Here is a 15,786-nt window from a genome sequence, read left to right on the forward strand (position 1 = left end):
CCGTCTCAAAAAAAAAAAAAACAAAAACAAGTCAGTCTCTCTGGCTATGAGTTTCCTCATCTATATGATGGAGAAGGTAATACACTTTTACTTAGCTCAAAGGGGTTGTTATAAGAACCAAATGGGATTATATAGATGATCATGCTCTTTAAAACACTATAAAATTGTTCCTAAATATTAAACTAAATGTTTAATGAATAATGTTCAAATCATTTAAATCAACTGTAGAGGTATAAGATTCCAGCTGAACCAAACCTACAAGAAAGTGACTCACAGACTTTAGCCTAATAAAAGTTCAGTATGGCCCTAAAAATGATATGGCTGCTAAAGAACATATACAATCTTTGATTAAATTAACATAATGAATAGTCTCACAAAAATTAACAGATCCACGGTGTTATATATTACTTAGACTCCTTTTGAAATATGATGTTCGACTTTATGGGCTCTATTTTGAAAGAAATTGGAAATGTGTTTGGGGTGATAGTAGTGGGAGTAACAAACGTCTCCTGTAAGAATAGTTAAAATAACCGGAATGCTGGCCTGGAAAAAAAACAAAAGGTAACTGAGAGTGGATCTTTAATTTTAGCCTTTGTCTGTGTTGCACTGGGGCACAAGTAAGAGCAATGGTAGAAGTAATAAAGACAAAGACGTTAGCTTAATAAGGAAGAACTGTGTAATAACAAGTAAGGATATTCTGTGATACGAATGGACGACTTCCTAAAACAATGTGTGTCCAGTCCCTGCATGCGCAAAAGGAGAAGCTGAATGAGCATCAGGTAAGGATCCTACTTTGGGTGGGCTAAATTTTATGGAGGACTTACGAAATCCCTTTCAAATTTAAGATTCAGGCAATTATCAGAAAACAGCAGGCTGGGTGTGGCAGCTCATGCCTGTAATCCCAAGATTTTGGGAGGCCAAGGCAGGGTGATCACTTGAGGCCAGGAGGTTGAGGCCAGCCTAGGCAACACGGTGAGTCCTTATCTCTACAAAAAGTTTAAAAATTAGCCAGGCGTGGTGGTACAGGCCTGTAGTCTTGGCTACTCCGGAGGCAGAGGCAGGAGGATCACTTGAGCCTAGGAGTTTGAGACTGAAGTGAAGTACGATCGTGGCACTACAGTCCAACCTAGGCAGGAGAGCCAGGATCCTGTATCTAAAAAAAATTTTTTTTTTAAATGTTTAAGTCAGATTACTAAAGCAGATGGCAACAGAGGAAGCACCGTATCCTGGTATCATAAGAAATAAGGTTATAAAAAGTGAAAAAATAACTAGCCTGGGCAATACTGCAAGTCTTCAGCTCCACAAGAAATTAAAAAATTAGCCTCGCATGGTGGGTGCTTGCCTATATAGTTCCAGCTACTTGGGAGGCTGAGGCAGGAGGATCACTTGAGCCCAGGAAGTCAAGCCTGCAGTGAGCCATGATCGCACCACTGCACTCTAGCCTGGGCAACAGAGCAAGACCCTGCATTAAAAAAAAAAAAAAAAAATGGAAAACACCAGTTCTCATTTTAATTAGCGCAGCTATTTATAAACAAACCACAGTGTTGTCACTCACTCTCTGCCAATTTGTTTTGGGCCTTACCTCGTCTCCTATGATCTTCTAATTCCTCTCTGCCAACTCTTGTAATGTAAGAGCACTGTGAACCCTTAGAAAGGCTGTTAAAAAAAACTGTTTCCTTTGTAATTAAACTCTGCAAATAAGCAAGTCATTACATTTCCTGATACCTAACACCAAAGCAAAACAAACCAAAAAAAACCTAGGATTTGTCTCTTACTACATGTTTCTTTCTTTTTTTTAATAAATAGACTTTTTTAGTTTTAGGTTTATGAAAAGTTGAGCAGAAAGTAGAGATTTCCACATACCCTCTTCCCCAGTCAGTTCCTACTATTTTTAACATCTTGCTTTAGTGTGGTATATTTTTTATAACTGATGAATCAATATGAATACATTATTATTGACTGAAGTTCACATTCTACATTAGAGTTCATTCTTTGTATTGTACACTGTATGGTTTGGGAGGGTCTTAAGTAATATTTTCATTGTAATTAAATACATGTAACATAAAGTTTATCATCTGAACCTTCTTGAAGTGTGCAGTTCGGTGTAAAGTACATCACATTGCTGTGCCATCGATCTTCAGAGTGCTCATCTTACAAAACAAAAACTCTACATCCTTTAAACATTACATTTTTTTCTTAAGCACAATACTTATTAGATAACAATAAACATACATAATTCTTAAATATAATGCTTTCACACAATTTTTCCTGTAATCTAAAATTCTAATTTATCATATTAATATATCCAATACTTATAAAATTTTAATTTTGCTCAATTTTTACCACATATAATAAAAACTAAGATTCAGTATCAAAAGTATATATTCACCCAAAACACCATTTATTTTGTGCTCCAGTAAAGGGTAGAGATATAACTAAGAAATAGGTTATGTCCCTTTAAATCAACATTTGACACTCACATTATATTTAATCTTATCAAAATATTGTGCTACATTTCTAAATATGACAAAATAATGATTTTATACATACATGTAAATTCAAAGACTTTAACAGATTATTATTTGTGGAAAGGAAAGGGAAAAATAGAAAAAACATCCCAGTTAACTGATGGCCCCAGACAGAGAAACAAATTGTAGGTATCCTGGCTTATTTTCCCCGCAAATTGAGGATTTTTCCTTTAAGAATAAAATCCAATTTATATTGAACAATCAAGCTGGCAAGAAGGCTTTATCACTGAGAATTTCACTTTACAAATATGTTATGAATCTTTCATCAATTCAGTCATGTTTAGTAACTCGTGGGGCCATACTACATTACAAAGGTTATACATTTATCCCTTCCTCTCTACCTTTCCGTCACTTCCTCAGTCTAATCTCTGTTAATATAATCTGTTTCTCAATACCTTCCCCCCACTAATTTAAAAAATAAAGAGGAATTAGTGCAAAAGGCCCTAATTATTAGCCTCTCCAACTACTACTGTATCTTCAAAAACCGAAAAAAAAAGATCTCACTTACCTTCACTGGGCAAGTTACTCAACCTTTCTGTGCCTAAATTTCCTCATCTTCAAATTAAGGACAATAAACGGCTAGCACTTTATTAATTTGGCACGGCACATAGCAGGTGGTAAATTACTGAATGAAAGGATGAATAACTCAAAAAATTGGTAACATTAAATGAGGCAATGCTATGGTTTGGATATGGTTGGTTTGTTCCCACCAAAACTCATCCTGAAATTTTATCCCCAGTGTGGTGATGCTGTAAGGTGGGGTCTGGTGGGCAATGTTTGACTCATGGGGGTGGGTCCCTCATGAATGACTTGGTGCTATTCTCCTTTTTTTGCCAGAGGGAACAGATTAGTTCCTGGAGTGTGTTATTATGAAGCGAGGCTTCTCCTCCTGTTTGGTCTCTCTCTTCACAGGAGTCCACTTCCCCTTTGACCCTGTCTGCCGTATGATGATGCAGCATGAAAGTCCTCTGCAGAAGCCAGGGCCATGCCCCACTCTTAGCCTGCAGAATCATGAGCTAAACAAACCTCTTTATACGTTACCCAGTCTCAGGTATTCTGTTACAGCAACATGGAATGGGCTTACATACAAGACAAGTAGCATAGGCCGGGCGCGGTGGCTCAAGCCTGTAATCCCAGCACTTTGGGAGGCCGAGACAGGCGAATCATGAGGTCAGGAGATCGAGACCATCCTGGCTAACACGGTGAAACCCCGTCTCTACTAAAAAATACAAAAAACTAGCCGGGCGTGGTGGCGGGCGCCTGTAGTCCCAGCTACTCAGGAGGCTGAGGCAGGAGAATGGCCTGAACCCGGGAGGCGGAGCTTGCAGTGAGCTGAGATCGGGCCACTGCACTCCAGCCTGGGCGACAGAGCAAGACTCCGTCTCAAAAAAAAAAAAAAAAAGAACAAGACAAGTAGTATATGTAAAGTACAGTACTTAGCACAGTGCCAGGCATACTAAAAGCTCACATTAAATGGAAGTTATCACCATCACCAAAATCTTCACTGGGTCCCCATTTCCCACAAATTCCAATTTAAACCTTTCTGTCTCCAAAAAACACAGAAACAAAAACCTTTCTGATTTCAAAAGAAGTCTGTGGTTATTTAGCTTTCTTGTGTCTCACCAATTTAATCTCCAAACAAGCATTCCCACTAAAATCAAACCAACAACTTCTCTCTTGCACAAAGCCAAGCTTATTGCTAAAATTTTAGACCTTCATTCATAACTATCTTCTCACTGGAACATCTTTTATCTTCCCTTGTCCAGCCAAATACCAAACCTTTTAGTTCATATCCCACCTTGTCCAGGAAGCATTTCCCAACCACTCCTGCTTTTACTCATTTCTCCCTCTAAAACCCTTATACGCTTTTATTATTTTGTAATTATCTACTAGCACTATCTAATCTTTTTAGGTAATTTGCAAATTACACTGTATCTTTCACTCTCATATCCCTTAGCCATCCCAAAAGCAAATGTACAAATACAAATGGATTGATCTAAACTTTTACAGTGATTATTTCTGGATAATAAGATTATGAATGATAAGCATTTCCTTTTTCATCCTTATAGTTTTCAAATAAATCATAACAAAAAAGAATAAATTTATCTAGCATTCTATGACTCAAATCTTACAGTGTTATTTCTACAGGTTCTAAGATCCTAAAATATCTTCAGGATCATGAATGAAAAAAATGAGTAAATGAATAAATGCATAAATACATAAATGTCAGTGGAATTTTAACAACTATCTTCTATACTGACTGTAGTTTTCATAAAACAAAAATCAGTGGTTCACATGTAGTACCCAGGGTAAACTTATTATTCAATGTGCATGGTATTCTCTGATTAAAAGTTTCCTGTTTCTAATTACTTTTCAATAATTGGTATTTTCATGACTTTATGCTCAAAACACACAACTTTCTATTACAAAAATGACACCGTCATTGTACTTGAATATATCTGAAACACCCAATATAATTTTTAAAAATTCTTACCTAATCCTTTTTGTCCTGGATTCTTTGCAAAATTAAAAGTAAACTGGTAAAAATCCTTAAATCGTCCTGGTTCTTTCAATTCTTGTTCCATCTTGGGTATCTGGGCCTTTAGTTTTTCTATGCTGTCACATCTACATTGTAAAATTAAGTTTATAAAAGATTAACTTTTTCACTATAAATTAATAACTTATTTATTCCCATGAGGGCTTACATTTATTTCCTAGAACTACTTTTTTAAAAATCAAATAATTGGAATTCAATCTTTTTATATGACATAAATACAAACATGCATGGAGGTTAGCTGCAGGAAGAGGTCTAGAGTGATTAAACATTCTAAATAATTACTTTTAAAAGAAACGGGCTATTTGTTTTAATTACATAATTCATTAAGCTATCAACACTTTCACTAGTAGAAGTCAGCTTCAGTGGATAAATAAGAATGTATAGTAATCAGCATAACAATCATTTTAAACTGTATTAGACACTACTGACACAGTACTTAATCGTGTTTACTATCTAAATTAACTAAAAGTATGGTCTCTTGCTTATGAGGAAACATTCCTTTTGAAAACTTGCTTCTTGTCATATACAAAGTATAGTAGTAAACAGGTAAACCCCCTACCACCTCCAACTGAATTACCTCAAATTAATATTAAGCTTTTTCTGTATGTGCAAAACATTCAACTTTCAAAGAGTTTGAAAAGCTCTAAGTATCAAGCCTTTAGTTTCCTAATACAGCCTTATGGTAGAAATACCCTATTTCTTATAGATTCCACAAACAAATCCATTTTTTTCCTTCTAATCATTTTTTGCTTTTATTTTCCTTCTACATTCTTTGTAACACCTTTCAGATCATTAGTTTGTAAATTAAAATTTTGATTTGAAAGTTCATTACATATTATATGAATTCAGTTTCAAATTTTTAAAAACATTGCTTCCTTAAGTTCTGATGAAACCTGTCCTAGCATAGAAAATCCCAGCAAGTTCAGGATGGGCCTGGCTTTGGCTGAAGGACATAGTGTCCAGGCCAGTTAATTTACTGCCTCTCAGCTTTAAACCTACCCTTCTTTGCCCTACTTTGCGATATTGGACTACAAACTATGAGACTTCATTTTTCTTGCCAGCTGGCTCAGTGTTAGGCTCTACCAAGAGCCAAGGAAAGGCTGGAAGAGGAAGAAGGAACTTTTCTGATCCCAGTTTGTTTTCTCCAGAGGGCAAGGGTTTTAGTGTGTGGGAAGGTCCCAGCAGTATCCACCAGTGGTAGCAATCTCACAGCCTGCAGCAATCGGCCTCTAGGCAGCTTTTTCACCAGCATCACAGGTGGCCACACCCTCTCCCTTCAACCCCCAGGTCTGAATCTCAGCCTTGTGGGGATCTCCTAAGCTTCTAAATTTCTTCCTTGTCTGTGCCCTTCCCTGACTTCCCAGAGGTGGTAGCAGCTTGCTGCACCTGCTACCCGTTATGCCTTGGAGTTTCCTTTTATCCTTTTATCTATTTGATAGAGTAAAGCAAGTCTTTAAATTTTCCCTGTTAAAATTACAGGTGTGGTCTTTTTTTGTTTTTTGTTTTTGTTTTGTTTTTTTTTTTTTTGAGATGGAGTATCGCTCTTGCTGCCCAGGCTGGAGTGCAGTGGCATGATCTTGGCTCACCACAACCTCCACCTCCCGGGTTCAAGCGATTCTCCTACCTCAGCCTCCCAAGTAGCTGGGATTACAGGCATGCGCCACCATGCCCAGCTAATTTTGTATTTTAAGTAGAGACGGGGTTTCTCCATGTTGGTCAGGCTGGTCTCCAACTACTGACTTAAGGTGATCCACCTGCCTTGGCCTCCCAAAGTGCTGAGACTATAGGAATGAGCCACCGCACCTGGCCCCTGGTGTGGTTTTTGTGTCTTGACTGGACCCTGACTGATTGCAATGTCAATCAGGCTCAAATCATGACTCTAATACTACCTAATTCTATAATTTCTCTGTACCTCAATTTCTTCATCTCTAAAATGGGGACAGAAACGCTAGTCTCAAAAAGTTGCTGTGAAGAGGTAGGTGAAATACTTAACACAGTTAACTGAAATAAAATAATGTTTAATAAATGTTAGCTATTATCATTTAATAGTGGCCCTCTAAAAACAGAAAGGGCAACTTGTTACCTACCAACAGACTGATTACTTCTGTTTGCAATCTCATTAACTATGGACAACTAGAGGTCATAGGTAAAACCTCTACCCATGACTTCTCAATCAATTTACCCAAAGGCATTCAGCTAATCACCTGTCAAAGTGTAAGCGAAACAAGTAGTAACTTCTAAGGCATCTTCCAGTTTTTAAATTCTAGGATTTTATAAATGCAGGGTTCATAGTCTCACATTAGGAAATAACTTTAAAACTTGGTCATTTCACTCTTCCATGGTAAATATTTATGCATAATTTTAATACTAATGAACCTGCCTTAGAAGCAAATGATAAGAATATATCCAAATAGAATAGGCTGTACTAACTATACAAATAACTTGACAAACCCAGAAAATTGTGTAACATGGAAACTAGCAAGTTAACCCATTTCTATTTATACCAATGTTTGTAGGCCAGCAAATCTTTAAATTTACACTAAAAAATTCATGACATAATTCAGTTCCACAGTAACATATCTAATTTCCTTTTGTAATTATATACTCACCCTAATTCTGTCATGCCATCCATGAACTCCTGTTTGGAGAACTCGCACTGTGTTGCTGCTCTGAACTTCCATGCAATAATCAACACACTAATGCTGGCTGGATCGAGTGCCAGGTCATCACAGAACTGCTGTATGCCATCTATTCCAATTTTATTCTCATCTTGAGGGTCTTTAAAAACAATAATGCAATATTAAAGTAGTGTCATATTATGCTACATTACTAAAACTGAAAAAGATAATGCTTTATATGTCATTTTTTAAATGACCACAATATATGGAAGGCATGAAACAGTATTACTCTAACATACACTTTCCCATTATTTAAAGCCATTCTCCTCTCTAACAGCATTCTTGAAGTGTACAAAAGAGATACATGCAGATGAGACACGATTTTTTAAAGTCTCATTTATTCATGTGAAATATGTCCCATACTTATACACATTCAGAAAATCAGACATTCGTATATAGGGACATGGGATTCTAACTCAATATATCCATGTTTTGCTTAGGTAGGCATTCTGAACAGAAATTCTTTTTTTTCTTAGAACAAAGTTCACTTTCCCACAACAACCACTTCTTAAGAGTATCAGAAAAACTGTAAACTAAACTATGTAATTCAACCCTAATCTCAACAATGTAAATATCTGTTGTTTAAAGAAAAAAATCAATACTTATCAAAGAGGCAAAAATTTTAAATAACAAAAACAAAGAGAAAGAGGCACTCATAGACTGCTATCCAATATGATTTGCTAGCACCTTTTTTTTTTTTATTTTTGAGACGGAGTCTTACTCTGTCACCCCAAGCTGGAGTGCAGTGGCATGATCTCAGCTCACTGTAACCTCCGCCTCCCAGGTTCAAGTGATTCTTCTGCCTCACCCTCCCGAGTAGCTGGGACTACAGGTGCACGCCACCACGCCCAGCTAATTTTTGTATTTTTAGTAGAGATGGGGTTTTACCATATTGGACAGGCTGGTCTCGAACTCCTGACCTTGTGATCGGCCCGCCAAGGCCTCCCAAAGTGCTGGGATTACAGGTGTGAGCCACCACGCCCGGCCTTGCTAACACTTTTCTTAAAGTAATCTGGCAATATCTCCAGCAATAAAAAACATACACATCATTTGACTTTAGAGCACAAGTTATGCATAAAATAACCCATGTTCAGAAAAACTTTGAAATTCTGTAAATGTATTTCTGCATAAACATAAAAGATATGGAAGGATCCACACCATTGGTTACTCAAGAGAATGAACAGGGAGAATGAATAAGGAAAAGACAAACTATTAACCTTTTCTTATTCATCTATTATGCAGTTGAACTTTTTAAAAACTATGCATTACTTTACAATTCTTTAAAGATTTAGTATGCAGGTTTTCTTAAAGACTGGTTCAGCTGAGTTTTATACAGATAAGGGGAGAAAAAACAGTTCCCCATCCCCATGCTGAACTTGGACAATGGGGGAGGAAAAAAAAGGAGGGCAGGAAAATAAAGAGGCCAAGAAGAAATTTTAGTGCAAAGAAAATGATTTCTCCTCAGAGTTCTTGAAATAATCCTAAGATCTACAGACCTCTATTGGACACATCCACCCAATTTATGTTATATGTAGTATTTGATTTCTCACAAGCCCATCAACTTGGAAAATCTGGTCCAAAATTTATTTAAAGTCACAAGCAAGCACTCACCTTTGTATCTATTGTACAGTTGTTCTAACTTCTTCCTGTCCAATGATCCTTTTACACTCTCTCGTATATAAAGTTCAGGATTTTGGAAAAAATTATCTGTTGCAACATCTAACTTCCAGTCATTTTGAGATAGACAACTTACTGCTGTTTTTTCACTAGATTGTGTGAAGATCATAAACTGACGAACTTTATCCTTCTGCGATGATTTCAACTTGTTCTATTGAAACCAGAAAATAAACTGAAACTCTATGTAAAATCACATACGACTAAATATTTCTATATGGCTGACAAAACGTCCTTAGTAATACTTTTTCCTCATAAAACATTAAAACAGTTTAACTTAAGATTTATTTTTGATCTATTATTAATCAGAAAGACTAACTTTTAAAAAATATGAAACAAAAAATATGGTACAGTTTTGGAAGAGAAATAGGACAGAAGCAAAGGAAGCTCAACCACCCAGCATTTCTCCTACAGTGGGTCCTGAGAGCGTACAGAAAGGCTGCAGAAGGGAAGCAGTGCTACTCTCCAAACCTGGACAAGCACAGTGCTCTGAGATGGATGCACAAGTAGTGGTGGGGAAGCAGGTGACATGATCTGACCAGTGAGCAAATGCCCCTGGGGAACCATGAGATTAACAGGTGTTTACTGCAGTCCTAATATCCACTATAAAGGATATGGGGCTAGGGGGCGGGGATCCTCCCTCCCCAACACCACCTACCTTGTTTTCTTGCTGTTTTTATCAAATAGGAGGAAGCAATAAAACAGAAGGATTCGACATTTCTCCTAGTTGTATTCAGAAACCAAGAAAATTATCAACAAAATTTCCTCATATTTTCACTCAAATCAGGAGAAGCATCCTTCCTACCGAAATAATTTTTTTTTTCTTTTTCCCCTGGAAGAATCACGTCATTCCCTTAGCCAGAGCCTAGCAGAGACCCTTGGTCTCTCCAAACAGCCCTTCTACCTCTTCTCAGAGAGGGGAAGAGAGGAAGAGATAATCACCTCTTCTCACTTGCTGCACACTGACAAGGATTCATTTCTCATCTGACCTAAACCCACAGGAAAAGAAGGCAGGGTACTCTCTCCCAGTATCAAAGACCATGTTCTCCCTTCCCTCTCACCCAAGCCAGCCTCCAAGCAACTGCAGCCCCATCACTGTTACTCTTCCTCCTCCCAAGCTCCAATACCATCTTCTAGCAAAATACTTGGGTTCTTCCTGAGCTACTATTTTAAACAAAGAGGGAAAACTTGAGTAGGATACTCATGAATAGACACAATATTCTGTGGTTGGCTGGGCGTGGTGGCTCATGCCTGTAATCCCAGCACTTTGGGAGGCCCAGGCGGGCGTTTCACCTGAGGTCAGGAGTTCGAGACCAGCCTGGCCAACAGGTGAAACTCCGTCTCTACTAAAAATACAAAAATTAGGTGGGCATGGTGGCAGGTGCCTATAATCCCAGCTATTCGGGAGGCTGAGGCAGGAGAAATGCTAGGAGGCAGAGGTTGCAGTGAGCTGAGATGACACCATCACACTCCAGCCTAGAAGACAAGAGCGAGACTTCATCTCAAAAAATATATATATATGTGTGTGTGTATATATATATGTATGTATGTGTATATATATGTATGTATGTATGTGTGTGTATATATATGTATGTGTATATACACTTTTTTTCTGTGGTTTAAGCAACACATTTGAGAGCCCCAGATTCTCTCATCTGGCCCAAACAGACAGATCGTAAACATCAACTTCCAGATTAGACAGATCAGAGAACCCTAACCGGGTTAAGGCATTTGTTCAAAAATACCACTCAGGTTGTTATTAGTAGAAATGAGACAAGAACAAAGAGGTCTCATGAATCTGAGTAATCTTTCCATAAATCACACTGCTTGCTATACATATTTATAAAGCTTTTGAGATTTTACAACATATTTCTACCGATCACAGTAAAAACAACACTATACAAAATCAAATATGAAAACTAACCCTATCTCCCTATTTCTTGCAATATGAAAAATGTCTATGCTCTAGAATCTGATCTGTCAGTCACACTCCTCTCTTTGCAAATATGTTACTGTTAAGATTACAGATTAAAATCTCAACCTCTGTACTCCACTAAAATTGAGAAACTATAAATTCACTACTCTTCTGCTACTTCACTAATAACTCTACAACATCTGGACATCAGATAAGTCATATCCCATTGCAAAACACATCCCTCAAGTGTCTAGGATTCTTCCCTTTGGAAAACTATCTCCTCCTTGAGATTTACTGTTCAATGACGACAAACTCACAATGAAATCAAATGCCAAGGAAGATAACTGTCCTAATTTAATTTTGCTTAAATGAAAGTTAACAAGGGAATCATTTTGATTCCAACTTTTGTTACTGAAAATTATTTTAAAACTTAGTATACCTTTCTCTTTTGAGTGATAGAGTACCCTAACATATGTTTTAATCCTCCTCTGAGAAAGAAGCTAAAGTACTAAAGGATCACTGTGATCGTCAGTGACCACCGTATAACGGTGCAGGAAGTGTTGGAGATTAACCTGCAAGTATGCCAACCACAGGCCATATCCTGGAAAATACGTAGGTTTTTTTGTTTTTTTTTTTAGAGACTGGGTCTCGCTGTGTTGCCCAGGCTGGTCTCAAATGCCTGGGCTCAAGCAATCCACTGCCTCAGCCTCCCAAAGTGCTGGGACTACAGGAGTGAGCCACTGTGCCTGGCCTGGCAATTACTTTTTAATTAAACCTGATACAACTTATTGGCGTAACTTTTCCCCCATCCTCCTAAAAGTTGGAGGTGGCAAAACAATCAGATTTAGCTGGGGTTTTATCATATAGTTTTAAATCCAGTGCTCTGTTCCCTGCAGGGTCAATCACCTTTGTTGAAGGGAGGAAGGAAAAATCATAGCTTAAGTCATTTCTACAAGCCAAAAAGAACTTAGTCATTCTACTATTCTATTCCTATCAAAAAGCAGGATAATAGAAGATCAGGGAAACAAAGATAAGAAATTGTCTTACCCACACAAACTAAAAACAAAATAATACAAATTAATTCCATGTCATCTTATTTGAAAAATGTTTATGTAATAAATTTTATATATATACACACACAAACACACACACATATATATAAATGTAAACTTTTTTTTTTTTGCCCTGAGACGGTGTCTCACTCTGTCACCAGGCTGGAGTGCAGTGGTGCGATCTCGGCTCACTGCAACCTCCACTTCCCAGGCTCAAGCGATTCTCCTGCCTCAGCCTCCTGAGTAGCTAGGATTACAGGCACGCACTGCCGCGCCCAGCTAATTTTTGTATTTTTAGTAGAGACAGGGTTTTGCCATGTTGCCTAGGCTGGTCTTGAACTCCTGACCTCAGGTGATCCAACCATCTCAGCCTCCCAAAGTGCTGGGATTACAGGCATGAGCCACCGGCCAGGCCAAATGTAAACTATTTTAACTGGTTGGTATAAATTTCCACTATACAGGGCAATATCAATGTATCTGAAGAAACAGGGTGCACCTACCCATTTCCAACACCATAAAGGCTACTTAGTTACACTAGGCCAAGAACTGACAGTATGGACTCCAGCTAAGCCAAGTGATATTGACAATCCCATTCCTATAAAGTCTGATAAGTACCCTCCAATTCTTATACTCATAATGCACTCTTACCATTTCTTTGTCAGCTCTCTGCTCCTAGAATACATTGTAACACCCGATTCCCTACTAAGGGAATTCAATTCTGTAGTCTCAAAGGCTATCCTAGAATAAAGCTGGAGTATACCAGACCAATTCAGGGGAGCTGTAACACTCCCATCCCCTTTTCCTAAGCCACATAGACGTACCAGGCAGTGTTCTGATGTTGACAGTATGGCACCAAAGGTTTAAATTTTTATCAACATAAGGAAGAGAAAAAGGTGACTAACGAGAGAAGAATTATTTTATAGGGGATGAGAGGGTGGATAGAAAATTGAGGTGGAAGAAAAAACAGATGGATTTTTTTCTCTGTTTCTACTACAAACACAGTGGGGAACTTCCCAAGAGCAAAATCATGTGACAGCTACAATGATTCAGCACTCAAATGTAATATATGCCATTTATTTAAATACTTATTTAAAGGGAATAAACTAATCATTAAATAAGATCAGGCAATACAATCTTCAGTATTCCAATGTTAAAACTACCTAGATATTATGAAGTTTTCAAAGAAACATAATAGTGGAAAGGATGTAAAATGCATAAAACAAAATATATTTTGCTTTTTAACTCTGGCAAGGAGGAGAAATGCTATCTCTTGTAACAGAAAGCTCATTACAATGGTATCAAAGATTACCAAAATTAGAAATACTGTCATAATCTGAAGAGTAAAATGAATTTATTTGCTCATCTTTCCAAAATATAACATGCCAAGTTATCAACACATATTGTTTTATTCTTAAATCTAGCATATTTGCATTTTTTTTTACTCAAGAAATTCAAGAATTAGAGAATCAGCCAGGTGCAGTAACTCACGTCTGTAATCCAGCACTTTGGGAGGCGGAGGCAGTAGCACTATTTGAGGCCAGGAGTTCAAGACTAGCCTGGCCTGGGTAACACAATGAGACCATCACTACAAAAAAAGTTTTTTAATTAACTGGTTGTTGTAGCGCACACCTGTAGTCCTAGCTACATGGGAGGCTGAGGTGGGAAGATGAGGATCACTTGAGCCCAAGAGTTCATGGCTGCAGTGAGCTAAGACAGCACCACTGCACTACAGCCTGGGTGACAGAGCGAAATCTTATCTCAAAAAAAAGAAAAGAAAAGAAATTTAAGAATCACATTTAAAATAACAGCTTATCTGAAGAAAAAATATTAATAAAGTTTAAAAAGTCTTCCTATTAAAAGTATTTCCCCAAGGAAAAACAATAAACATGAAAATGACTTTCTAGTCAACTAAGTCCTAACAATTTCAAAATAGAAATAATTTTAATAAGTGATATTGGCCGGGCGCGGTGGCTCAGGCCTGTAATCCCAGCACTTTGGGAGGCCGAGACGGGCAGATCATGAGGTTAGGAGATCGAGACCATCCTGACTAACACGGTGAAACCCCGTCTCTACTAAAAAATACAAAAAACTAGCCGGGCGAGGTGGCAGGCACCTGTAGTCCCAGCTACTCGGGAGGCTGAGGCAGGAGAATGGCATAAACCCGGGAGGCGGAGCTTGCAGTGAGCTGGGATCCGGCCACTGCACTCCAGCCTGGGCGACAGAGCCAGACTCCGCCTCAAAAAAAAAAAAAAAATTAGTGATATTTTTACAGGAAAAAATTAATATCCATTTTATTTCTGTTGTCTTGAATTTTTATCTTCTCATCCTTAAGTTTATATTTCCGCCTGAACTCCAGAAACAGACACTTAGGCCTTTATATCTTTCTTTAGAGGAATTAATTTTCTAACTCAATTCTTGTTAACTCAGGATTTGATGAATCTAGCTCACAAAAGTTAATGCTTTCAAAATCAAAACACTTTTATGATCACCCATAATTCTCACTAAAAGCTCTGTATGCTGTTATGTAATTATCATATTGACAGTTTAACTTCATCTGAAATTTAAAGAGCTAGTTTTAACTTTAGACGATCATACTTTCCATATATAACACATGCTATTCGGCAAACACAGGAAAACGTTACCAATGTCCAAAACTACTCACTCACAAAAGGCTTTCCAATAGACTATAGGTCCAAAGTCAAAAGTGCAGGAAAAAATCAATTCAACCAATGAGCCTACCTACAACTCCTAAAGCAGACTTTCACCTAGAAACCAAAGTTCTACTCCAGGAAGGTCAGCATAGGAATCTAGGTAGGAGTAGCTCTATCTCTTTCCTTCCACCTGTACAGAGAGGCAATATAATATGATTCGCCAGAGAAGAGTGCAGACTTTCAAACCAGACTGTCGGGATTTTAACTCTACCAGTGCCGCTTAATTGCCGTATCACTTTGGGAAAATTAATCTTTCTGTGCTTCAACTTCTTCATCTGTAAACAGAGTGTTGAGGTTATATGAATCAATTCAGGTTAAACTTTTAGAACTGTAACTAGCACTTGGTAAGGACTCCATATAAGTTCACAGAGGAAGAAAGACGGACAGGTGTGGTGGGCTCACGGCTTGTACTCCCGGCACTTTGGGAGGCCAAGGCAAGAGGAACACTTGAGCTCAAGAGTTCAAGACCAGCCTGGGCAGCATAGCAAGACCTCGTCTGTATTAAAATTAGCAACAACAAAAAAGTAGCCAGGCATGGTGGTGCATTCCCGGAGTCCTAGCTACTTGGGAGGCTGTGGCGGGAGGATCACTTGAGCCCAGGAGATAGAGGCTGCAGTGAGCTATGATGGCACCACTGCACTCCAGCCTGGACAAGAGAAGGCATGAGACGC

General features: G+C 38.0%; 1 protein-coding gene across 2 annotated transcripts in view; it reads right to left on the reverse strand.

Moving 5' to 3' along the window:
• Positions 1–15,786, reverse strand: part of DCUN1D1 (DCN1, defective in cullin neddylation 1, domain containing 1) — a 57,981-nt gene that overhangs the window by 17,373 nt on the left and 24,822 nt on the right. For both annotated transcript variants that reach the window (XM_011945783.1, XM_011945784.1), the window contains exons 2-4: positions 9,375–9,591; positions 7,695–7,863; positions 5,023–5,153 (exon numbers count right to left, since the gene is read on the reverse strand). In XM_011945783.1, the coding sequence (XP_011801173.1) occupies positions 5,023–5,153; positions 7,695–7,863; positions 9,375–9,549 (475 nt within the window). In that variant the 5' untranslated portion in view covers positions 9,550–9,591. The remainder of the gene's footprint in view (positions 1–5,022; positions 5,154–7,694; positions 7,864–9,374; positions 9,592–15,786) is intronic.

The sequence above is a fragment of the Colobus angolensis genome, unplaced genomic scaffold, assembly GCF_000951035.1.
Source record: "Colobus angolensis palliatus isolate OR3802 unplaced genomic scaffold, Cang.pa_1.0 Scaffold245, whole genome shotgun sequence".
NCBI classification, from domain to species: Eukaryota; Metazoa; Chordata; class Mammalia; order Primates; family Cercopithecidae; genus Colobus; species Colobus angolensis.